Genomic DNA, 27,210 nt, shown 5'->3' with positions numbered 1-27,210 from the left:
TTCGCTAGGCAGTTTGTTCCTTCTCATAAAGTTTATCAGAGTTTGATATTCTCTTCTCTTTTGTCTTAACTGGCCATGGCACCTCTCTCAAAATTTTCACCGTATTTCTTGCTATCATCACTGGCTTATCTCTCGTTTGTCTCAAAATATTATCTCTAGTCTTCTTCCTTGTGAGCTTCAAATGAATTTCGCTAGGCAGTTTGTTCCTTCTCATAAAGTTTGTCAGAGTTTGATATTCTCTTCTCTTTTGTCTTAACTGGCCATGGCACCTCTCTCAAAATTTTCACCGTATTTCTTGCTATCATCACTGGCTTATCTCTCGTTTGTCTCAAAATATTATCTCTAGTCTTCTTCCTTGTGAGCTTCAAATGAATTTCGCTAGGCAGTTTGTTCCTTCTCATAAAGTTTGATAGTACCCGCTTAACTTGGTCAAACTCCTCTTCCATTTTGTTGGGTGTCACTTGTAGAATTTCTGAAAGAGCTTCACTTAGTATTTTCTGTAAATCTTCAAATTTTTCTTCTGGGACATTTTGAAACCGCAATATGGAAGCTGCTCTATCCATTTCCAACTGAAGAAATCTGCTATCATATACTTTCTGCTATTTTTCCAACTGCTCCACCTTTTATCCGTCACCTGTGCATCTAAGACCCTCAGAGCTTTATTGGTTTCTGCTGTTTGCTTTCTATCTCTTGTTCCTGTTTAATTTCTGTCATCTGCTCTCCTATATTATCTGCCTTATCAGTCAGTTGTGCTATGGCAGTTAAGAGAGTATTTTGCATGTCTTTCATATCTCCCTGCATAGCTGCAGCTGTATACTTCCCTGGGCCAGACGAAAAACTGGGCGAAGGGGTTATAGGTCTACCCTCTTGATTCTCTTTTTTCCTTTGGGCCTCCTTCAACCCAGAGGCCATTTTTATTATTAATCTCCTTTAATATATTGCCACTCTCTCCTAAGCACTTTGAATGTTTACACTTCACCCAGCCACCAACATCCAAGCTGAACGGATGGTGCAGGTGACTAAGAAAATGCCGCCTTGCAGAGTGTCTACTGGCACAGCATTCCATCCCCAGTACAGTCACCGGCTGCAGCCCAGCTGAGCTCCTCATGGGCCGGCGGCTGACAACCTTGCAGGACTGCATGCACTGGACCACGCCCCAGTCCTACAAGAGGTTCTTGATGCGGTCTGGGCTCCCAGAGGGTCGGACACAGAGGACTTAGTGTTCGCTAAAAACTTGGGGGGGCAGGCAGCATGGATACTGGCCTGGGTTTCCAGGGTGCTAGGAGCGATCATGTACAAGGTCACCTCAGAGGACGGGTTTACATGGAGGCGGCACATTGACCAATTGCGGTCATGTGAGGGGCCAGGGGTTGGAATTGACCCACCAGCTGCACCAGTCCCGAGCAGCCTGGAACCTACCGAAGCCAAGGCCCTGGTTCCTGCTTCCCCATCAGCACCCGAGACCTCTGGGGAACCGAAGCCACCATATACACCTGAGATGTCCCGGAACTGCCAGCCAAAGTGCCTGCATCACCAGACCTGCAGCCAGCCGTGCCGGAAGCCGCGACTGACCCACCACCTACTCCAGTGCTCCGGAGGTCGACACGAGAACGTTGCAAACCTGCCTATCTACAGGACTATGATTGCTAAAGAGCCACGTGGCGCAGAGTGGTAAAACTGCAGTACTGCAGTCTGAACTCTCTGCTTATGACCTGAGTTCGATCCCGACGGAAGCTAGGTTCAGGTAGCTGGCTCCAGTTTGACTCAGCCTTCCATCCTTCCGGGGTTGGTAAAATGAATACCCAGCTTTCTGGGGGGAAAGTGCAGATGACTGGGGAAGGCAATGATAAACCACCCCGTAAAAAAGTCTGCTGTGTGAGGCAGAAAAATAGTGGGACTGTAGATGGGGCATTCCTTTGCTTGTGAGAAAACTTGTGTCACTCCATAGTTTCAGTGGCCTCTTCAGGGCCCAGAGGGTGGGATTTAGACCAGAGAAATGTATGTGGGAAATGTTTAAACACTCCTTTTTTTATCAAATCCAGAGTCTTCCGTGCCTCTTTTTAAAAACCCAAAATTTGGGATCTCAGATCTTTTATAGTTCATGTTTTGACCCTGAGTCTTTCTTGCAGTGATGAGCATGCTGTGTCCATTCCCAGAGGATTTGATAGAAGTATTCTGGAGTCATCTGCTCCCTGGAGCTAAAGTGAGCCCCAGTCTAGGCATACTGGAGCCAAAGTCCAGCTAAGCAGCCACTACACTGCAGTAATTTAAATGGCAAATGTGCCATTCGGAACACCATAGGATTTGCATGCCGTGCCAGTAGAAATTATGTACATGTACGTAATTTGAACATACTGCAGAATTCAGTTTTTCTTCACAGACTATTTTGAATCACTGCAGTGCAGAATTTTCAGTTCATTTTTCCTGGCTCTGCTCCAGCCATCCATTCCAAAGCACTTACGTAAATTCATATGATCGCAGCAGACAAGCTATTGACCTGGCTGTTTTATGGTTGCATTTGGGAGATGGATCCACATCTGCATTTTGAGCAAACTGCTGGACTGTTCTGAGTCATGCCTGGGAGATTCAGCAGAGTGACGTGCGCTTCAGTTTTTTCATCTTTGTGCAACAAACCCAGAGGTGGGTAGAGAGTGGGAGAGGGCGAAAAACATCCAAGCCAGGGGCGTGGCAGGTTCTGCAGCATACAGTATTTCCTGTGGCACTAGGGATTCAATGTCCCCCCCACCGCCATTTTTGAAATGGACGCCTCAACACTTTTTGACCCTGGATAAGCTGTTGCTTATCCTTACTATGAGACAGGAGGAGACAACCTGCCTCTTGTCCAACAGATCTTAATGGCACTAGCTGCTGGGTGTGATTTCTACTTGCACTGTGGAGACTCAGGTTAGGGATGCTGTTCTATATTTTGCAGTTGTATTGAGACGAGGTCAAATACCTGAACTGTGTTTACATAAAAGTTTACTGTCGCCTTTGTAAAATTCCTCAAACGTATCTAGTGGGCTGTACAAATAATGGGGCAAACAAGCATCAAACCATTTTTTTTTAGCTATTCATCCCAATCCCTTCACTCCCTAAGAGACAGAATAGAAGAAACTGCAGGCCAAACTGGCAGGGGATAGAAACCTAGGGTGCTCTGTCAACATCTCATAGAGACTATTCCAGGCAGGATGGATGTACACTACAGATGTACCTATTTTATATAAAATGTTTATTGTGATTGCTCCGAAGAATTCTGGAATTGTAGTTTGGAGAAAAAGCTGAGGATCCTTTATTGGAGATTGCTGGCTGTTGTCACAGAGCTACAGTTCTCAAGTTTTTTCCTGAGAGTTAAATGCTCAGAGTAGCTCCAGGATGCGAAATGGCATAGTGTACTGCCACTATCACCTGGTTGTACCTATTTGCTTTTAAAGAACTTGCTCTTAAGAACATTGCAGCCAGTTGCAGCTGCTGACTTAGCCTCACTAGGCGCATCCTGCTACAGCTAAGGAGAATGAAGCGACAGGCTCATGTGGCGTTGTGTGGCGATATGCCGACTACACAGAAACTTTACTGTGATGTAGACATAGTCTTCAGTCTGCCATTGAACAAAGCAGGAGTCAAGTGGCACCTTTAAGACCAACCAAGTTAAAGGTGCAACTTGACTCCTGCTTTGTTCAGCTGCTTCAGACCAACACGGCTGCCCACTTGGTTCAATCTGCCGGTTTAGTCTGGGTCTCCTTGCCTGGGCATCTGCTATGAGATGCAGCAGCTATATGACTAGCGCTCCCCTGCAAATCTCTCTTTGAGGGGCACAAATGGCAACTTTTCCCTCTAGTTCCCAGCAGCTGACTCACTTTTTCCCATCTGGCTCCTGTCCTGAGTTAAATTGTGAGATGAAGTTCTGGGATGGGATATGGGGAGAGAAATTAGTTTGCAACCTTCAAAGACGTTGCTGCTAGTAACATCTTGTGCGTTTCTTCTTCATGATAGCTATATGCTCCATCCCAGCCCCTCTATTTGGCATTTCTTAGTGAGTGAAGACGTGGCTCCCCTCTGGTTTTGAATTCATGGCCACTTACAACTAGAATGTTTTTTTCTGAAAGCATTTGTGGTAATCTCTGCTGAATTTTGGTGACTCAGAAATTGAGAGCTTGCTGTCACAGATTTAGATGGTTTGGTTTACATCATCCTGTGTCTACACCTCTGGGTTCTATGATGTTAGAGTGGATCCTGCACTGCAAACTACTTGTCCATCACCATAAAGGATTGCTTTGGCCTTGATCTGTATTTCTGCCTTTGCAAGACAAAATTTGGGATTGGGTGTTGAGCTTGTGACCTCTGTGCAGAATTGCTGGATGGTCTGAATGAAACACAGAATGTAAGCAGAGAGGATCTTTTATTGGAAACAACCAGTTGGGTCAGACAGGAAGACTCTTATTCTGCTTTGACCCTAAGAATGGCTAACATGGCAATTGGCCTGGAATTGCAGAGCTCGATACCGGCAGGCAGCCATTCATAGCAACCATCCAGGCTTTCAAGGATTTCTGAAATATTTCTCCTCCACTCCTTGTATGTGTGTTCGTGTGGATGTGCATGGAAAAATTCTTACAGGAGCTCTAGAGTGCTTTTTGGTTTGTTACATGGTTGTAATCCTTTTAGCGGGGGATACAGAGGGTTCAAATATGGAGAGACAAATAGCTTGTCCTTGTCCTAGCCAGGGATTTAAAAGCAGTAGGTGGAAGTATCCTCCTGATCTTGCTGTTGCTATTTAATTGTCATATGGGCTTGGTTCTGTGTCAGAATCTGTAAAGTTATGCTGTGTTCAAAGATGGCTGAAATAGCACTTACGAGGCATTTCCCATTGAATATGTCAAGCCTCTAGATTAGATAGCTAGTACAGTCTGCCAGTGGAAAGGAACACTGGATTCCTCCATCCTTGGGTTGGCAAGACTCTTGGCAAATAATGCAGTAACACAAAACAGATCCCGAGATAAAAACCTACTGGCAGCTCCGACTTGCACAGCTGATGCATTGGTGAGCCTTGGACTTACTTTTGATGGTATAAATCCATCTACTCCACAATTCTTTTATTTTTCCTGGAAATCAACTAGCTCTTCCAGGGCTGTTTTTTTTTTGAGCAGGAACACACAGGAACGCAGTTCCACCTGGCTTGGCATCAGGGGGTGTGGCCTAATATGCAGATGAGTTCCTGCTGGGCTTTTGCTACAGAAAAGCTCTGTGTGAAGCAATGGTGACATCAGGGAGTGTGGCCTAATATGCAGATGAGTTTTTTGCTGGGCTTTTTTTTTGTCTCTTTTTTGGGGAACCAACACGTGGATAGCTGGGACTGTGGCAGATAAGCTTGTGCCTGTGGCAGGCAGCTGGATATTTCAGGTTATAATTTAACTGAAAAGCATATGTGAATGGAATTCTTTAGTATATTGTGCCGGTCGTCTTCCAGTCCATGAACTGGGAACACTACGTGACCTATCTTCACTTTCAGAATGAAGGCTGACATATTTTTATTGAAGGCCTGGTGCATGCCGTTGCACATCTTAGCAATCAAAAATTTGAACACTAGCCATGCCAGTGGTGAAAGCCCTTCTATTACATTTTGTTAGACTACTAAACAGACAATTTTAGAACTTAATGGTCTTAAGAATACTTCAAACTTTCTGCTCACATACTTCAAGTCTTTCTGCTTTAGCACAGTGCTGATTTCTATTTTCATCTCCTGTTTTTATTCCCATTTGACAAAACTGCTATATTTGGTATTCTGCTGTGCAGCACTTTGCACGCCATCTTAAAACTTTACACACACTTTTAAGTTTCATAAATTATGTGGTAAAGCTACTTATAGTAGATTCCATATAATTAAATGAGTAAAAAGCTCAGAATTGATTAGGGCAATACCTTCTTGACTGACTACCTAATTGCTGGTCTCTGGTACACAGATGTTGACTTACACTTGTATTCCTTTCTTACGAGTGCACTGGCTCACAGCAGCTTTTGTGGACAGAGAATCTCTCTCTCTCTTTCTCTCCCCCTCCCCCTGTGCTGTGAAAGTAAAAGCTTTTTCTGCTACTCGTCCCATTTCCAGCTCCTAATTTGGCCCCTGGGCTGCATGTTGGATACCCCTGACTTAGCAGAAGGCACTTTTAATACCTTTTTATCATTTCTTTATTCTATACTTCAGTTCCTTCTTTGGCCTACACCTCCCCCCCCCCCACACACAAGGGTAGAATGGCTGAGGCAATGAAGAACAGAAAGAACTTCTATAAAACCTCAGAAGACTTTGTTTCCAAGGAGGTTGGAGAACTCATTGTTCTCTCAAAAATGGGAGGAAAGAATTTCTCCTTGGCGCAGTTGAGCAGGTGCAGACCTGCAGAAGAGTGACAAGTGGAAGACAAGCAGAGGCAGCAAGTGGAGCATGCTGCAAAATTCCTCAGAGGACGCCTCAACAGCAATGACTGACTCAGGCTTGGAAGATCCTGTGCCCCAATAAAGTTGATGGACGCTTGAGCATGGCCCTCATGGCCACAGTGGAGCAGTCAAGTAGACAAAGCGCCACCATACAGCAAAGTAGAAATGCCTCCTCCCTCCCAGTCTCCATTTTCCAGATGCTTCTTGGAGATAGCCAGCTGGCTTTGCCATTCAATGTTGGAGGAAGTCCAATCCCTACAAAAGCAGGCCTCATATTCCCCATAAGGGAGCCGGAAAAGATATCATTCAAGATCCTCCTCCAGATCATATTCCCTCTCCCTTCCCCTCCTGAGAATTGTTTGAGAAAGTGGGGAGGATTCCTCAGACGGGGCAGAGTTCAGGGCACTAGCAGCACGCAAAAAAAATAAAAATAAACAATGTGGCAGTGCACAGATGCCCCCCTTCTCAAGGCAAGTGAGCTTCCTCCTACTGGGATGTGGGAGAGTCAAACAGTTCATCTGATAAGGAAGGGAAAATGTTTCAGGAGGAAATAAGAGTGCCAGAGCAACCCAAATGTCTCTTTAATCAAGAGGTCTAGTAGACAAGGCACTAGATCTCTCACAGAAACTAGGGAAGAATACGTCCAAAGGGAACAAGCCATCCCTACCCCGACTGCCTAGCATGGGGAAAAACAGAAGAAGACTGCAGATTTATACCCCACCCTTCTCTCTGAATCAGAGACTCAGAGCAGCTTACAATCTCCTGTATCTTCTCCCCCCACAACAGACACCCTGTGAGGTGGGTGGGGCTGAGAGAAGATGATGATATTGGATTTATATCCCGCCCTTCACTCCAAAGAGTCACAGAGCAGCTCACAATCTCCTTTCCCTTCCTCCCCCACAACAGACACCCTGTGAGGTGGGTGGGGCTGGAGAGAGCTCTCACAGCAGCTGCCCTTTCAAGGACACCTCCTGCGATAGCTATGACTGGTGTTTTAAATCATTAAAACACATCGTTATACAAATATGTTAATGTCCACACCTGTTCCTTCCAGTTGCCTCATGAGCTGATGTAAATAGTCATTTTATTTGTTTACTTTATTTTTAATCTAATTTACTCACTGGGACTCAAGGAGGATTACAGAGTTAGAAAACACTGTTAAAAGGCTAGTATAAAATATGCAGCAAATAATGGAATAAAACTGGATTATAAACCTATAGAATTGAGATAAAAACAATGTAATACATCCAGGAAACTATGCATTGTTTTAACTAAATGTGTCATTTTTTCACAGACATTACAATCCTATTTTATTCCCTTTATAAAAAGTACTCTCCTAAACAGTTCTACAAGCACAGCTGCCTTACCCCTTCCAGGCACTGCTCCACAGCAGCAGGGAAGCAATAGAAAAGGCTTGGGCAGTAATTGATGTATTTATTTACACATTTTAGATCCTGCTTTCCTCCCTTCATCAGGACCTCCGACAGAACTAACAAATTGAAAACATAATAAAGCAAATCTTAAAAACAAACAAAAACTACATAATTAAAACCAAGCTAAAAGACACATACAGAAATATAAAAACAGTAATTAAACAGAGAGCAGGAAGCTGAGATCCCTTAGGGAATGCCAGTCAAATGAAAAACGTTCTGGAGAGTGACGTGACCTTGTTTTGAGGAGTACAGGTGTTGTACAGGTTTATAGTAAGAGAGACTGTCCTTTCAAGTATGTAGAATCTAAATAATGAACAGCTTCCTGCACCTTTAACTGGACCCAGAAGCAGGTAGTCTTTACAGGACACTAATTTTTGTACCAGCTGAAGCTTCTGAATGTCTTCAAGGGCAGCTGCTTGTAGAGTGTGTTGCAGTAATCTAGCCTCAAGGTTACTATGGAGTGGCCAAATCAGATATGTGTAGAAACAGGGTCAGCTTCTAAACTCAATCCAGCTGGAAGAAAACATTTTTCAGTAACAGGAAACATGACTAAGATGACCCAAACTTTTAACTAAGTCTTTTAATTAAAGTTGCACCTCATCAATAGCAGAGAGGACTACCCCATCTAATGTAGTTATCTTACTAACCAGCACCACCTCATTCTTATATGGATTCAGTTTATTTCCCCTTGACTATTTGCCCCCTGGTCTAGTACAGAGATGACAATTCCTAAAGGTTTAGCCAAGGTGACAATACAACTGAGTGTCATCAGCATATTGATGATACCCATTCCAAAACTATATATGATCTTTTTCAGGAGTCTCACACTAATACTGAACATAGAAGAAGACACCAAACCTTGTACAGCTCTCCTATTGCAGCTCCCATGAATCTGATGGTATAAGCAAAACCTCAAATGTAAAGATGTTACAGATTGACCCAGATTTTTTTTTCCACAAGAGATTTTCCTCTCTAGTGACTCTGATCTAGTAGGCTTGAAGATCACACGGGAAGAGCTGTAGAGGCCATTTGATGCATTTTGGAAGCTGAGCTTGGCTTTATAAAACTCATGTGTCCTAAAAGATTCACTGCCCAGTGCATTAGCTGCTTCTGTTGTAGGATCTTTTCAGATAAAGAAAAATAGTGTTGCAACTGTAAAATCTGCACTGATTTCAGCCAGTCGTGATGTGCTACAGGAGTGCAGTCTTCTTGCCAGAGAACTATCAGCAACTCTGCACTGCAGTTCTGAATGTACAGGGGGAAAAGAACTTCCCAGGAACAGAAACCTTAGACTATTTTGGATCACTGTTCATTCCCCGACATAAAAGCAACATTGTCTGAAAAAGCCCACAAGTTCACTTTGGGCCCCCACAGGGGTGGCCCATGGTAGCTCTCCAGATGGTTTTTGCCTACAGCTCCCATCAGCCCCAGCCATGCTGGCGGGGGCTGATGGGAGTTGTAGGCAAAAAACATCTGGAGAGCTACCATGGGCCAGCCCTGGATAGAGATTGTATTACAGGTTGTTAACACTAGGGGTCTTCAGAAATAATCAGTACAGTAATAAAACTAAACGGATATCTGAGAGGCCCTGCTGGCTGTTAGACGACTCAATTCTCCATTGCCTGTTCATCTGTCCCCTGCTCCATGTAGGTAGTAACTGAGCCCCTTTGAGATTCCGCTTGTTCTTGTGTGAGCAAAGATATTTTTCAAGCAGCTTATTAGTGACCTGGTTGGTCACAAGCACCAGTTATTCATCCAGCTGAACAGATTCCATAAAGTGCTACTGGGAGGCTGTGGGGATGTTACAATAGAAAGCATATATGTTTCAAGAATGGTGACCTGGATGGCTGAGGTTAGCCTGATCCCATCAGATCTTGGAAGCTGAACAAGGTTGGCCCCAGTTAGTATTTGTATGGGAGATCACCAAGGAATTCCAGGGGTTGCTATGCAGAGGAAAGAAATGGCAAACCATTTCTGTTGGTCTCTTGCCTTGGAGTTCCTATGGGATTTCCTTAAATCAGCTGTGACAACAGCATTTCACACACACACTCCACACACACACACACTCTTCAGGCACATGGGCAGAACATAAGAACATCAGAGAAGCCATATTGAATCAGGCCAGTGGCCTATCCAGTCCAACATTCAGGCCAGTGGCCTATCCAGTCCAACATTCTGTGTCACACAATAACCAGAACCCAGGTGTCTGCAGGAGGTCCACCAACAGGGTCAGAACTCCAGAAGCATGTCCACTGGTGCCTCCCAAGCACCAAGAATACATAGCATCACTGCTTCAGACATAGTGTTCCATATATACTTTGTGGCTAATAGCCACTCATGGAATGGCGCTCCGTATAGTTATCCAATCCCCTCATGAAGCTGTCTGAGCTTCTAGCCTCTGCCGCTTCTGTGGTAGTGAATTCCATGTGTTAATTACTCCTTGGATGAAGAAGTACTTCCTTTTGTCTGTTCTATGCCTACTGCTCATCAATTTCATTGACTGCCCACAAGTCCTTGTATTGTGAGAAAAGGAGAAAAATACTTCTTTCTCTACATTTTCTGTCCCATGCATAATTTTGTAAACTTCAACCATTGTTTCTCCAAGCTAAAGATCCCTAACCTTCTTAACCTTTCTTCATAGGGCAGATGTTCCATCCCCTTAATCAGTTGCCCTTTTCTGCATGTTTTCTAATGCTATAATATCCTTTTTGAGGTACTGTGGCCAGAACTGTACACAGTATTCCAAATGAGGTTGCACCATAGATTTATACAAGGGCATTATGATACTGGCTGATCTTCTTTGTGGTCTTTGTGTATCACACCCATGGGAACAGGGCACCTGCTCCGATCCCAAACAGTAAACTTCAAAGTCAAAGGGATTTTTGCACCCTTCCCCAGTGATATATGCAGAAGCCCCGTCACGCATGCTCTCTGAGGTGGGCACAGACATCCCACCACTTCTCTTCTGACTGTTGCACTGATTGGATTATCTTCTCTGCTACAGTGGACTTCTTCAATTCCGTTCATCCTACTTTTCTTCAGATTTCTTAAACCCTCTTCATTCTTCTCTTCTTGCTCTTTGGAGAACAAAGACTAGTGAGTGGTCTGGATGGAGTAGTAAGGACCCTCGAGGCCTCCCCCTCCTTGTTTTTCCTCATGTGACAACCCATTATCTTATGGAGAAAGCTGAGGCTGTTTCAAGCACTGTATTAAGTGCAGGAGCAAAATTCCACCACCTGATTGCCATTCTCGTTGCTTAATTTGCCTGGTGGGAAGTGCACTGGATTGATTCCTGCCAATACTATACTAAAGTTTTCAAATAAGATGAGAAAGAACAGGGTGGCGCACCTGTTGGCAGTGCTTTTGGAATCAGTGCTTTCTCCCAATCTGATGGTGTTGATGTCCTCTGCTCCAATCGATACAATGGCCAAACTGTTGACATCAGCACTGACAGCCAAATTGACATTAGTAAACACGGATACTCAGGGCCATTCCCAGTCAGACGCCAATCACCCCCTGAGGAGAGCGAGCTCGGCATCAAAGTTGGAATCCTCTAAACCTGCTAAGAAAAGCAGAGAGTATAAGGAATCAAAAGCAGAAAAGAAAAAGAAGCACAAATATGACTCCCACAAGCACCCAGAAACATGACCACCAGGTTACCACCGCTTCTCCAAAAACACTGGCATCAGACCCAGTGATTCCTATTATACCTCTACTACTGGCCTCAACAAATTCATTGACCCACCCCCCTGATGCTTTCCTTGGTATCTACACAACTGATTCTGTCTTCCAAGTCAGATTGAGAGGTAGAATTAATGCAACAATCTGGCACAGAAGACAGTCACCCATCAGCTCCTCCCTCTCATACATCACCTTGAGATCCACAACAGCCAAACAAGACAACCCAACCATAGGATCACTTCGCTCAGTACTAATTCTCGCCCAGCAAGGATTCAGACCAATCCTCCTCATTCTGTCTTCCATTACAACCGATGATTCCTTGACAATGCAAATGGCAATTTTTGTATGGGGCTTACGCCTTTCAGTCAGCCTTCCCCTGATTCACACCTCATGCCCACAGGACTGGGACCAATACTCAGAATTTTCTCCTCACTCCAGAACTTCCTCCTCACTCCAGAACCACCTTGTCAGCTTGTGTCAGCCTTCTCCTCCAAACCTGACACTTCTATGGATCACTATCAAAAGGACCGCCTTAAGTCTAGCTCGGATAATCCCAATGAGACTTCACTGAATATACCATTTGCCCTGAAACGGGTACTGAAGCTTGACTCCATACTGATACCTCATCTCTCAGAACATTTTGATTCTGAAGATGCTTCCGCTGCTTCCAAGGGAGACTCAGGACAATCCTGAACAACCATCTCCTAATCCTGAGGCTTCACCATCTCAGAAGGTAACAAATGACCTCCCTATTTCTCCCTCTGAAGACCTCAAGTTTCAGCCAAATTGTACATTATGTATGGTTAAATTCACACTTTTTAATAAAAGCTGTTTTCTATATAAAGGGTGTAAGATCTAAGGTTGAATTGAATCCTCCTGAGAAAAGTGTCCCCAATCTATGTGTCCATTGTGCCTCCTGTAAAAGTAGGTGATGAACACAAAAAAGTGTGAATTCACAATGTACAATTCGACTGAAACCATCTATAATAGGTGATTTTATATATGTTTTGTACCTTTAATAGATATCTGCTCTAAATACATTTTCACTAGCCTGCAACCAATTTAGGGAGGTTCCTATACAATTATACTAATGGCTTTCTGACACAAGAGGGAAGCTACCCAAGCTTGAATTTTGTGAAGCTTCATGGTTGTGAGATGGTGATTATCAGGATCCTGAAAAAGACATTTTTTTTGCATGCGTGTGAATAATTAGACCAAGAGATGAGTGTATGAATATAATTCATTATATATTTTTCTTGTAATTTTTAAATATGTATAGTGTTAGTGCACATGCCTGTTTATGCCTCTATAGAATTGTCCTTAAGTGGAATAAGTCTGCCTGATGAAGGGCTACGCTCTGAAACATACTAAGACATCTGAAAATCGTATATTTCAGGAGGCTTCAATATATCAGATTATATTTAATTTGGGAAGATTGCCAACAAAATACCTTGGAGGAAGATTTTCTGCCACATATCAAGGACATTGTTTATAACTGAGCCTTTTGGACCTTTGCTACTTGTTATTGATTTGTTTGTTTGTTTGTTATGCTATGTTGATATTGTATAAATATTATTTGCATGATCTTGTAGCGATATTGAACACAGTTTCTTTGTAGTTGTTTCTTAGATCCATTAAAATTGATATTTAAAATTGATATTTAAAATTGATATTTAAATTTAATTAAAAGAATATTTATTATATAAACTTTCTGCAAAGCTAGCTTTGACTCTGCCTCCCTCCCTTCCTCCCCAAGAGAGGAGCCTCAGCCAATGGAGAAAACAGAGGGTTTGCTCTGTAGCTCCTGTGCAGTTGAGTAAGCCTGGCAAAGCAAGCTGTGATGCAGAAGGAAGCAAGAAAGAAGGAGAAGGAAGTAGATGACAGCCGATTGCTTGGGGGCCTCATAGGAGCCGTCTGGGGGCCTGATTTGGCCCCCAGGCTGCATGTTTGACACCCCTGTGTTAAGTCTTATATCTGTTTTAAAAACACACTGAAGTGTTTTAGCTAAGAGCCCTCATTAATGGGACATGGTCTCTAACTAGCCTCAATCTTTGGCAAGAGGTGCCAGCCTGAGCCCCTAAAAGTTTTTCCTCACAGTCTTTTCTGAGAAGTTCAGATTTTAGTTTCATTGTTGTTTCTATTCTTATTATTATAGGGATATAGACAGGGCTTTTTTGTAGAAAAAGCCCAGCAGGAACTCATCTGCATATTAGGCCACACCCCTAATGTCACCACTGTTGTCACACAGAACCTTTTTGTAGAAAAAGCCCAACAGGAACTTACTTGCATATTAAGCCACATCCTCTGACACCTAGCCAGCTGGAACTGAGTTCCTGTGTGTTCCTGCTCAAAAAAAGCCCTGGATATATCTGTGTCATGTCCCGCCTCCTCTCCAGGGGCTTTCCCTCCCAAGGCCATCTCTTCACCTTGCACTGCGTCTCCTTAAGGAAGGTGGCCAGAGGTCTCAGAATGGGCAGAGAGCAGGGTTGGGTTCACCCAAAGTGCACTGCTGGTATCTGATCATAGTCTCTCCCCCCCCCCCCCCCCAAAAAAACCAACTGTATCAACATCCCAATCTTCAAAGAAACCTTCCTCACCTTCTAAACAGTCTCTTTGACTCCCATACTCTTGTCAAAAGGACAGAGTATCCACAATCTCAAGCCTACACACCATCTGTGGGGACAAGACTCCTGCCATTTCTGCTGGCTTAGGAAAACATCATGACAGATTCTTGTGTTTTAACTGTAATCAGAATAGAGTATGCCATGGCATTTCTTTTGTCCCCTTGGTTCCAACAATTTTTGCTGATTCTTACTTCTTGGACCTCAAAGTCCGCACACTTCTCCAAAAAAAGTCTATTGAGCTTGTGTCCACACATCAACATCGCAAGGGGTTCTATTCCTGCTACAATATTGTTCCGAAGAGGGATGGAGGACAGTCATGGATCTCTGCAAACTCAACAAGTTCATACCCCACAATTTTTTTTTTGAATGATTATCATTCAAACCATTCTTCTGTTAATCCCCAAGAACTCCTGGTTAGCATCCCTGGATCTTCAGGATGGTTATTTTCATATTACCATCTGACCACACCACAGATGGTTTTTGAGATTGAAAATGGGAGATCATCACTACCAATTTCACATTCCACCATTTGGCCTATTGACTTGAACCTGTGTTTTTACCAAATTGCATGGTAGTGGTGACTGTAACACTCAGACAGCAGGGAATCTTGGTCTTCCTTTACATCAAGAACTGATTGATAGTGGCCCAGTCTCCAGACCAGCTCTGGTCAGATATCATGTTCCCTCTAAGCTGAGTTTGTGTAAGCTAGCTCACAGTTTTTCAGCCTCCAGCTCACACATTTTTGTCTTAGTTCAGGAAAAATGGCCCCAGAGCAAACTAATTTATGCAGGAGCTCACAACTCTAATGCCGGTAGCTCACAAAGTAGAATTTTTGCTCACAAGACTCCACAGCTTAGAGGGAGTATTCAGAATATCCACCACTTTGAATCTTCTGGTTTCGTTGAGTCTTTGTGTCAACCTCTCCAAGTTGAAGTTGGAACCTGTCCAAGATTTTCATTTCATAGGGGCTCCGCTATGTATGCCACAGCATATGGTTTATCTTCCTCTCGACTGCAGTCTCCATATACAAAGCCTAGCGACAGCCATTCTCAGCTCTCCCACGCAGCCAGTGTTAATGATTCAATGCATGCTGGGGTTAATGACTGCTGTGACTTCAAATATGCAAATGACTTCAGTCTTGCTCTTTGCCCAGTTACACATGTGCCCACTGCAACTTTGGTTTGTTCAGACATTCTGTCCACATCGATAACATCAGTTAACCAAAGTCACAGTTCCCAAAACCATGCTACTATTACTTCATTGGTGGCTAGAAGAATCCAACCTAATCTTTGGAACGCCACCACCTTCAGCAATAGTTACTACAGATGCCTCCAAGTGGGGTTGGAGAGCCCATTTTGGGGGGTTGACTGTGCAAGCCCAATGGACAACTGCCTAATGATACCTCCATATCACTTGCCTGGAGTTGATGTCAGTGCATCGTGCCCTTTGTTTGTTTCTTCCTTTACTACAGGATTTCCATGTACAGGTCACCACAGACAATGTAGTGACTATCTTCTATATAAACAAACAGCGAGGGATGTTGTCTGTAAAACTGTGCAGAACAGCAGTGTCCCTATGGAATTGGTGCACTGATTATCAAATTCACCTGACTGCAGTACATCTCCCAGAAATGCAGAACACCTGGGCAGATTCTCTCAGTTGGTCTTGTGGAGAAGATCACGAATGGTCAGTACCTCCAGCCAGTCTTTGAATCCTTTGGCTGCCATCATCCTCCATGGCAGGTCACCATCCTGACAGATGTTTTTGCTACCAGGGGCAGTGCCAAATGCTCCATAATCTACACCTATGTCTCCACAAGTGGTCAGACCTCTTCATTATCTCTTCCCACCATCTCCTCTGATTGTCAAAACTATTCAGAAAGTGGTGCAAGACCACACAATTGCATTCTCATGACCCCATGGTGGCTGAGACAACAGTGGTTCACCAGACTTCTCCAGTTATCTTGGAATACTTATTGATTTCCACCTGCAGTAGATCTTCTCTCTCAACAACATGGGGAAATGTTGCATCACAATCCATCCCTGCTGTGTCTCACAGCTTGGAGGACCATGGCTTAAATCTTCCACCTGCTGTACAGCATGTCATTCTCAATGCCAGAAACCTCTCCATAAGCTGTTCATACTTACCTAAGTGGAAACATTTCTCTGCATATGCCATTGGACACTCCTTTGAACTGGAATCAGCTCCTCTGTCTGAAATTTTGACATATGTTTTATGTCTTCAAGATTCAGGACTCATTTTTTCTTTGTTAAAAATTAATCTTTCTGCAATATCAGCATTTCATGCTCATGTTGATCAGATAATTGTTTTTTCCTCATAATCTTACAAAGTCATTCCTAAAGGGGTCTTGCATTTATACCCTCCTGTTTGTCCCGTAGTTTCTCCCTGGAGTTTGTCTCTAGCTTTAGCACAACTTATGTGTCCACCTTTTGAGCCAATGTCGATGACTTATTTCCTTGCAACTTTTATCCTGGAAGACTTCTCTTCTGGTGGTGCTTACATTGGGCAAACAAGCCAGCAATATATGTGTTATATATATGCCAGCATTCAAGGGGGGGCAGGAGACCATGCCCCATCCATTCCTCCATCTGGGTTTGACTGCTGGGCCCACACTTCTTAGCAGGGACGTCTGCAACCTTCTCATCCTCATCTGTCCTGTGGCGATCCTTCTTTCAAACCATGCCTCCTGCAGAGGCCCTACTCTGGCACCTGTCCTGGGCATCTCCGCTGGCCAGCTCCCTGCAAGTAACCCAGTACTGAGGAGCCTCCACAAGCTATTCCTCTGGATCATACCCCCACCAGGGGATCTTTGAACAGGCCCTAGGCTCCGTCTCTCACAAAAGCAGCAGGAGTTGCTCCCCTGCCCCCCTTCTTCTGAGCCAGTGACATCTATTTCCTTGCAACTTTTATCCTGGAAGACTGCTCTTGGTGATGCTAACATTGAGCAAACAAGCCAGCAATATATGTGTTTTCCATTCAGACCCAACATATACCATTTTTTATAAGGATAAGGTAGTTCTTCAGCCTCATCCTACATTTCTCCCTAAAGTTGTTTCCAATTTTCATCTATCTTGATCTATGGTCTTCCCAACATTTTTCTTGGACTCGAAGGACAATGGCCAAAGGGCTCTGCATAATCTAGATGTTAGGAGAGCTCTTGCTTTCTACTTACCACAAATGTAAGTCTTTCCATAAAGACCCTAACTTATTTGTGACTTATGGGAAACCACATCAAGGCTGCAAAGCAAAAGATAGAAAAGGGGGCAATTTTCCTAACATTCATTTTTTACTTAGGTATATTGGAACATCTGATAATTCTATAGAAGGTTTAAATATTTTAGGGCCAATCAAGTTTTTGATTCTGCTTATTGCTTAGTGTTTATTCTGTTCTGGAGTCTGGGGTGGGACATATGGACATTTCCTCATAGAGTATGTTCTTTCCTTTCTGTTACTAATATTAATATTAACATTTGTTTTCCTGGCACTTGAAAAATCAGAGTGAAATCTATCTAGCAATTCTTAATGGTATGAGCATTTAGTTTGAAAACCAAACTATTGAAAATCTGATTAAACATGTTTAAATGCAGCTAACACAATATAGAATTCTGATAGTGGTTTCTGTTTTTTTCAAGGGACAAAAAGGGAAAAAAGATTCTCATTGTCCTTTTTCTTGGCACTCAAAGGACCGATGAAAATCAGTTCTTCTCTAGATCACACTATAAAAGTGACTTTACCTAGGTGAATCTTAATCAGGATAATTTAATATAACACTTTCCCCTTTTAAAATGCAAGACATAATCCTTTTTCACCCCCCCCCCCAAATTAAATCTTTTAATAACACTCATCAACTTACTTGGAGGCAGCTTGTATACTTTTAAGTGTATACATGTAAATCAAGTTGAAATTAGTCTGTCACCATTTTAGCAGATCTCTAAAACTTTAAACTATTGAACAAAATACAAATAGCTTTTGCCTAGACCAGGGAATGTGAATCTGAACCTTTAAACAGGCACTGATAAAAATAAATTTCCATCCCATACTTTTAAACTTGTGTTTCAACCTGTTTTCTCCACAATATATCTTTACTTCTTGTAAATACATCATAATAAAACTTTTAAAACACAACTTCATTACATCTAAAATCAAAACTTAACATACAATAAATATTAATAAAATAATAAATACATATAATATGATAGTATGGCATCACACATCTCTTCTGCAAATAATGGGGGAGGGGTGTAATGTAACATCATATTCCATCAATGGGAAAGTTTTTGACCAAGGAGTATGGCAGTAAAATAGCCCAAATCAACAAAAGCCACAGTGAGCAAAAATTTTTTACTGGAAAACACAGATTTCAATCTTAACTCTGCCTTGGAAGCTTTCTGGGCAACCTTGGGCCCATCATACACCCTCAGCCTAACCCACCTTACAGGGTTATTGTGAGGATAAAAATGGAAAAGAGGAGAATGATGTAAGCTGCTTTGGGTCCCCACTGGGGAGAAAGGCGGGGTGTCAATGAAGTAAAAAATAAAAGTAACCACACTTCCATCTGTAAGCACTAGGGATGGGCATGGAACGCAAAAATGGTGGTTTGCTTCATTTTGTGGTTCGTTGGGTTACCCTATTTGGTAGTTCAGTTCAATTCATGGGGTTTTTTAAATTTCCTAAACAATTTGTGGCTTGTTGGTTCATTCCGATGGGGAAGATGTGGAATGGCCCCCAGAGGGCTAGAAAGGGCAGGCACACTGCAACTTGCCCGCCATGATGATGCCCGGTGGGGAGGGCGGGATATAAATCAAAGACATAAATAAATAAAATGTCACCCAGAAATGACATTATTGTAAGCCAGGCATATCGCTGGGGGGAGGCTCTGCTGCTTGGGGGAAAACTCTATGATAACCACAGAGTGTCCCCCCCCAAGTGATAGAGTGTCCCCCCCCCCGGTGACATGCCTGGCATGATAACGTCACTTCCAGGTGATGTCGTTGCACCAGGCATGTAATGGCACATGAGGAGGAAGAGACAAACTGCCCCAAAACGAAGCTGTTTTGTTTTTATTTTGTGTGCAGCACCATTTGCTAAACCGACTCATAACAAACGATTAATTGGCAATTTTAGCATGAATCGCAGTTCATGCTTTGATTCATGCCCATGCCAAGTAAGCACAGATCTAATATCACCCCAAGCTGGAGGAAAACACCTCTGTCTGAAATAGGCTGACTTCTCATTCCCTGACTTCTCATTCCTAACCCTAACCCTGGTTGTGGCACTTTTGTCTCCTCAGTCTTTATCTGTATTGAGTTTCAATTTGTTGGCCCTCATTCACACCCTTAGCACCTCCAGATAAATCCAATGTTCCACATGATTCAGCTGAAGAGAAGAAATAAGATATGGATATCACCTCACTCTATATCCTTGAAAAGTCTCTCCAAAATTTCCAGCAGACATTAAAGAGCATGGGGAGCAAGACAGACCTCTGCCATTTTTAACACAACTCTAAATTAGGGTACATTACTTGAAAAAGTGATAAAGATACTCTTATATTTTCCCTATTACCTCAATTTGATTTCCCCCTCCCCACTGGCAGTAAAATGTATGGGGCAAAAATGTACTGTTACCAAATGCAAAGCTGGATACCACACTGGAGGTTGAAATTGGGAAGCAGAAGCTCCAGTCATCCAAAAAGGTGATTGTACAGTTAGTGCAATGTGAGAGAGGCTGAATCGGAAAAATATGTTTCAGTTTAGTGTTGCTGTTATTTGGAAGCACAAGGAAAGGGTATAATCAGACACTGCACAAGATATCCCATAGAAAAGTGTTAAGTAGGAATTGTGCCAGCCCTTTCAAGAGAACATATACTGCAAGGGTTACATCTTTTTGGAAAGCTGCACCTCAAAGCAGTTAGAGGAGAGGGCACAGAAGTGAACCACTGCCCTATCTTTGGGATCTGATCTTCTTCTGTGAATTTGTATTTCTGTCCCCCATGCTTTCTGGTGGGTATTATTAAAGAGCTGACTTGTACATATTCTCTAATTCAGTCAAGAATCTCAACCAAACTAATATTTAAAAGGCATCTTGGTCATAATATAGGAGGCTTTTGAAACTTACATCTTTCAGATTCATTCAGGAGGAATAAGGGAAGGGAAGGCAGTAGGAGAGAGGGCACGCAGGCTCAGTCATTGCTTCCTGCTGTAGTCGCCTGTTCTGGTAGTGCCAACGAATACAGGAACTCTGTTTAGGAAGTGGTTTGTTTGCACACAGGCTGGAAGGGCCGTTTGAACTGACAGGCAGGAAGTGAGGGCGTAGCCAGCACGCAGTCCTGAGCAGGTAGATGGCCTGGTGTGCCTCTTCTGGGGCTAGGATGTCTCTTTCGGAAGCAGATACACCCTCTGACCAAGAGCTGGAGGTACTGTCTTTGTAGGTGGATATTGGGGGGCTTGGAAAGAGCTTGATCATCCCTGTTCCCCTCCCTGCTTTGGAGTAATGGGGGGGGGGGGGACATGATAACTTGCTGCAAGTTTATGGTATCTGAGGGGTATGCTGTATTCCTTAGGGAGTGACTAGAGATGGGGAAGGGAGGGAATCCAACTATAAGTGAGGGATCTATACACACAAACTATGTTAGAGATGAATATGTGCATTCCATGTATCTCATTGGGGGTAGCTACTTGAATGAAAGTCAGAAAACATAATTGTACAAGAAGCAGGAGGTATTGCACATGTCGTATGTGTCGCAGTAGAAGGTGTGCCTGGATTTAGGGGCTTTTTTTCTCGTCCTCAAATCAGAGCTGACTTATGGCGACCCTGTGGGATTTTTAAGGCAAGAGACATTCAGAGGTAGCCTGCTATTGCCTGCCTCTGCTCCTGACCCTGGTATTCCTTGGTGGTCTCCCTTCCAAGTACGGCCAGGGCCATTCCTGCTTAGCTTCCGAGATCTGACAAGATCAGGCTAGCCTGGGCCATCCAGGTCAGTGGTGTAGCATACTGTATTCTTTATTAGCAATGTAGTGCTAAACAGAGTCAAACCCTTTTAAGCTCATTGACTTCAGTGGACTTAGAATGGTGTAGAATGGTGTAACTACTTAGGATGGCTCTGCAAGAGTATGTTGCAAGCAGCAGTAAGATGATGTGCACATAGTTAGTAAGCAGAATTATTTGTCTGTTGGGAAGGGGAGTTCAGCATCTTATGAACTGGGGAGGGAGGGGCTGTGATACTTGTTTAGGTGTATCAGACATGTGACGCCAAGAACAGCAAGTGTATTATAAAAGGTGTATATGTGCACATGCGTGGAGCGGAGAGTACAGTCTGTAAGTTGGGATGGCAGTTTAGTGCTGTGTATACTGCCTTTATAATAGCTGTGGAGCCAGGAGGCAGAATGAGTGTTGGGGAGGGAGGGGGACAGTGAACTCCCTTCTCCCCCACATCTGTTTTCAGCCCGTGAAGGAAAGGGGTCACAAGAGCACCCCTTGGAGGTTTTAGAAATGGTCTCTACATTAGGCCTTCCTCTCCACTCCACCATTTCTGTGGGAAATATAGGAGGGATGAGAACTGGTGGTGGTGGGGGGAGGTATCTGGGAGAGCCAGGTTCAGACCCCCCTCTTCCTGAGCCAGGACCATATCGTCTTGGTCACCTGGGGCTGGTCACTCAGCTCAGACCAACTCACAGGATTGGTGGTGGTAGTGGGGATAGGGCAGATGGAGGGTGCAGAGTGAGAGATGGATCATAGCCATTCTCAGCTGCTGAGGTGGTGCTGAAAAGCTACCTTATTTACTCTCCAAAAAATGATATATATACAAACAGTAACTAATTTGTATGGAAATGTAAGATCCCTCGCTTTTTATGGTATTCCTTGGACAAAAACCTAGTCTTGCATATGATAAAATACAGTATTGGGGCTTCTGTGGATTCCATAGTAAATCAGTTGTTTCCACTCCCAGGAAAAAATAATATTTTTAATTGGGTTTGCCTTTGACTTTTATTACGTCTGCAAGACAGAATCTCACAAGAAACTTGTGGGGAGTAGGCATTTCTCTATCTTTTCTTTCCTTCCTCACTCCCACCTGGAGTCTACCTTACATTTTTCTTCCCTCCTTCTTTCCTTTTCTGTCTTCTCATCTTGGGAGGGCTCCTGCTTTGGGAAATATAGCACGCTACCCCCTCCACAGCCGGCGCTCGCGAAGCGCTGGGTTTGTGGAGGGGGCGGGTGCTTCCTCCGTGCCTGTCTGCCTGGCACCAGCTCTGATGCTTAAAGCAAGTGCTGGGATTGGAGGGCAGAGGGAGCGATCCTGGCGCTTGCTGTAAGCATCAGAGCTGGAGACAAGCAGACAGGCACGGAGGAAGCACGCTGCCCTCTCCGCAGCTGGTGCTTGCGAAGCGCTGGGTTTGCAGTGGGGGCAGCGTGGAGCTTGCTGGAAGAAGCTGGAGCCAGGCAGGCAGGCGCGGGGGAAGTGCTGGGATCAGAGGCGGAGGCAACGGATCGCCCCCCCCCCTGAGGAAGGCACCTTCACTCCATAAGACGCACACACTCCCCCCCACTTTTTTTGGGGGGGGGAAGTGCGTCTTATGATCTGAAAAATATGGTATGTCTGGCTGAGAAAAAGATATAGTCCCGTACTTCAGGATTGAACTTCCTCCATATATCCTCCAAATTCTCTTGTTTAAACAGCTCAAAAAATGATTTTGGCAATTTCCCTTCTTTATCAATTTTTTTCTTCCCCGATCTATGTAGTGTATTCTGAATTGTTCTATTAAAGTCCCCTATCAACAAAATTTGCTCATAAGTCACTTCATCAAGATGTTGCGTAATATTTTTAAAGAAAGTGTCCTTTGCACCATTTGGAGCATAAAGTCCCACCAACAAAGTTCTTTTTAGCATTCAATAAAATTTCCACTGCGATGTACCTTCCATCTTTATCTTTTAAAACCAATTTCGGATCTAATTCTTTTTTAATATAAAAAATTACTCCTCTCTTCTTCTGTTCAGCCAATGTATAAAATTCTAGTCCCAATTGCTTATTCCATAAAAATCTATAATCCTTTTGTCTAATATGCATTTCTTGTAAACAAACTATATTACAATTTTTTTTTATCCAATGAAATGTTGCCCTTCTTTTTTGTAGTAAATTTAGTCCATTTACATTCCACGATATTAATTTGTAATCCATCATGGTGCAAATTCTTTATTTTCTCCATAAAATCTACGCAGTTCCTGTGTGTTTGTAATTGTCATCCTTTTCCCTTGAAGTTCAAAGCTCAAACCTTCAGGTATTATCCATCTATATCTCATTCTGTTGTCACATAATTTTTCTGTCAGTTTTTTATATGCATTCCTGTCATTTAACACTTGTCTTGGCAACTCTTTCAAAATTCTTATCCTACTAACCTCCCACTGTCAATGTTCAAAGTTTTTGTTCATGATTTTTCCCACCATTTCTTTCGTCATAAATCTTATGACCACGTCTCTTGGCAGATTGTTCTTTTTTGCATAGAGTGAATTCACTCTATACATATAATCATACAGATTTCTATTCCCTTCAGGATTTTCCTCCAAAAATTCTGCAATTATTTTTATTATGTATTCTTTCAAGTCAGATTCTTCATCTGGTACACCTCTCAGACGAATCTGTGTCTCCATCAACTAGCAGTCATGTATTATCACCTTTTCTTGTAATTTTAATAAGGTGGAATCATGTGTTTTCACTCTCTCTTCCACCTCCTGTACTTTTTTTGTTATTACTACAGACTCATTTCTGAGATTCTCTATCTCTTTTTTTAATTTTTTTTTTTGAGTCCTCAATATTTTTTCTTATTTCTTTTTTAGAGGCAGTTATCATTTCTTTCACCCCCTTCATTATCCTGGCTTCCATTGCATCTAATTGGGCTTGCATTTTCTCCATCGAACCAGATCTAGTACAAATTTGCTTCGGATCTGACATGTAAAAAAGACCGAGAATTTTTATCTCACCAAATTAAATTTGAAGCATCAGGTTTAATAGAGTGAAGCTTGCCCTTTCCAATGAACCCAATTTCGCCGTCTTCTGAGCCTCCCAGACTCAGATATTAATGTTTAAAGTTTTTATTTCCCCCAAAATGGCAGACGCAACTTTTACTTCACTTTAAAAATTGTCCTTCTTTTCCCTTAATCCAATTCAAATTTTTTTCACCACTGTCCAATAGTCCTTATTTTAAAATTACCAACTCAATTAACTCCACCAATTTTAATGTCCCAGTCACTTTAAAAACGCTGTTAAAACTTTGTCCTCCCAACAATGGCTGCTGATGTTTCTCTCTGATATTATAATCCTAGAGTAGGCTGTTTGCTTCTCTTGATTCCTTCTTCTTCCTCTGGTACTCCCTGCTTTTCCTGCAAATATATGACTGATATGCAGAGGACAGAAGGATAACCTACAGCCATGCTTCTTTCTCACGTGCTCATCCCATAGCTTTCCTATCACTGAACAGACCCCCAGGCCCCAGGGCATTGTATCTTGTGTAGCAACCTGAACCAATGGGTGCAGTTCTCTGTTTTGTTTCTCCAGACCATTAAGGGAAAAAAGAGGGCCATCTTAAATTTACACAAAGTGGCCAAGTTTGCGGATGACACTAAATTGTTCAGGGTGGTGAGAACCAGAGAGGATTGTGAGGAACTCCAAAGGGACCTGTTGAGGCTGGGTGAGTGGGCATCAACGTGGCAGATGCAGTTCAATGTGGCCAAGTGCAAAGTAATGCACATTGGGGCCAAGAATCCCAGCTACAAATACAAGTTGATGGGGTGTGAACTGGCAGAGACTGACCAAGAGAGAGATCTTGGGGTCGTGGTAGATAACTCACTGAAAATGTCAAGACAGTGCACGATTGCAATAAAAAAGGCCAACCCTATGCTGGGAATTATTAGGAAGGGAATAGAAAACAAATCAGCCAGTATCATAATGCCCCTGTATAAATCGATGGTGCGGTCTCATTTGGAGTACTGTGTGCAGTTCTGGTCGCCGCACCTCAAAAAGGATATTATAGCATTTAAGAAAGTCCAGAAAAGGGCAACTAGAATGATTAAAGGGCTGGAACACTTTCCCTATGAAGAAAGGTTGAAACGCTTGGGACTCTTTAGCTTGGAGAAACGTCGACTGCGGGGTGACATGATAGAGGTTTACAAGATAATGCATGGGATGGAGAAAGTAGAGAAAGAGGTACTTTTCTCCCTTTCTCACAATACAAGAACTCGTGGGCATTCGATGAAATTGCTGAGCAGACAGGTTAAAACGGATAAAAGGAAGTACTTCTTCACCCAAAGGGTGAATTCACTGCCACAGGAGGTGGTGGCGGCCACAAGTATAGCCACCTTCAAGAGGGGTTTAGATAAAAATATGGAGCACAGGTCCATCAGTGGCTATTAGCCACAGTGTGTGTGTGTGTGTATATATATATAAAAAAATTTTGGGCCACTGTGTGACACAGAGTGTTGGACTGGATGGGCCATTGGCCTGATCCAACATGGCTTCTCTTATAGCCATGTACAGTAATAAAAAACTATGTATAATTGGGGTGGGGTGGGTGGGAATTGTCTTAAATACAGGATCTGCTTCCTTTTGTGGAAATGTGGGACATTTATTTAGGGTTGGATCTAGGGGGGGCAGAGGGGGGTGCTTGCCCTGGGTGCCGATGGAGGGGGGGCACCAAATTGGGTATGGAGTCCATTGTAGTCTATGGGACCATAAGATAGAATGCCCCATAAGGGGATGCCATTTTTTAATTCCCCCCCCCCCCGCTCCGAAAACATGTAGATCCGGCCCTGCATTTATTCTTTCCAGCAGAGGTGTGAGGGTGTATATCACTACGTGATGGGAGGGAAACAGTTGTGTGAATTACTATGGAACTGAATGTGCCAAGTTCTCTTCTGAGCTCCCATTTCTAGCTTGGTGACTGTCTGTTCCAATCTGCACAGTATCCTGGGAATCTATTTTCACTTTCTCTGACATGGAGCTTACCTTTAAGAAAGGTCAAACTTTTACCTTTAAATGGCAATGATGAAAGAGGGCTCATAATTCAGATCTGTGGCACTGGCAAAGAGAGAATGAACATTTTTCTTCCAATGAGGCAAAAAGACCGGATCTTGTGTTTGCTTATGTTTCTTCCATACCTAAACTAGAAGCAACCTAGGAGGACCAGTTTTAATGAGAGAAGTGTTGTGTTTCCAGTCTGTATTTTATGCACACAAATCCCTGTGATTGTTTTAAAGGGTAAATTATGCACTGGAGAAGATAATCACAGGTTCCCAGTGTAACATACAGTTTTGACCCTTTGATAATCTCTAGAAGGGAGGGACGGTGGCTCAGTGGTAGAGCATCTGCTTGGGAAGCAGAAGGTCCCAGGTTCAATCCCTGGCATCTCCAAAAAAGGGTCCAGGCAAATAGGTGTGAAAAACCTCAGCTTGAGACCCTGGAGAGCCGCTGCCAGTCTGAGAAGACAATACTGGCTTTGATGGACCAAGGGTCTGGTTCAGTATAAGGCAGCTTCATATGTTCATATGTTCATAATTAGTGCCAGAAGAATGGCAAGCAGTCCTAAATATAGAGAAAGTGGGCCGTGAGTTCCCTTACTATTGTCTGATGAAGTGTGCTTAGAGCACACGAAAGCTTACATTCTGGATAAAACTTTGTCGGTATTAAAGGTGCCGCTTGACTCCTGCTTTGTTCTACTGCTTCAGACCAACACGACTGTCCATCTGGATCTGTCTTGATTATAGAATGGTTCAGTTATGTGCCCAGCATTTTTATTTGCATTTATTTGTTTATTTAGATACTCAGACTCTGCTTTTCTCCTCCGTGTTTTCTCTCTTCCATTTTATCTTCATAGCAACAACTCTGTGAGGTAGGATTACTCAGTAAGCTTCCTTGGCAGAGGGGGGACTCAAACATGGATATCCCAGATCCTAAGACACTCTGACCACTACATAATGCTGGCTTTTTAAGCATATTTTGGAATGTATTTATTGTATAATAGGAGCTTATTCTCTAGCATGGC

The 27,210-nt window shown here is 43.2% G+C and overlaps 1 protein-coding gene across 3 annotated transcripts in view; it reads left to right on the top strand.

The window, feature by feature from the left end:
* Window positions 1–27,210, top strand: part of PKN1 (protein kinase N1) — a 78,833-nt gene that overhangs the window by 28,321 nt on the left and 23,302 nt on the right. Inside the window, exon 1 of one of the 3 annotated variants that reach the window (XM_060240706.1) lies at window positions 20,489–20,594. The exons of 1 other annotated variant lie outside the window; for it this stretch is intronic. In XM_060240706.1, the coding sequence (XP_060096689.1) occupies window positions 20,520–20,594 (75 nt within the window). In that variant the 5' untranslated portion in view covers window positions 20,489–20,519. Of the gene's footprint in view, window positions 1–20,488; window positions 20,595–27,210 lie in introns of those variants that run through there. One more of the 3 variants, XM_060240705.1, reaches the window with a different exon arrangement.

Source organism: Heteronotia binoei, chromosome 5, assembly GCF_032191835.1.
Source record: "Heteronotia binoei isolate CCM8104 ecotype False Entrance Well chromosome 5, APGP_CSIRO_Hbin_v1, whole genome shotgun sequence".
Classification (NCBI taxonomy): domain Eukaryota; kingdom Metazoa; phylum Chordata; class Lepidosauria; order Squamata; family Gekkonidae; genus Heteronotia; species Heteronotia binoei.
The sequence above is the reverse complement of the archived record's forward strand: the minus strand, read 5'-3'. Positions and strand labels throughout refer to the sequence as shown.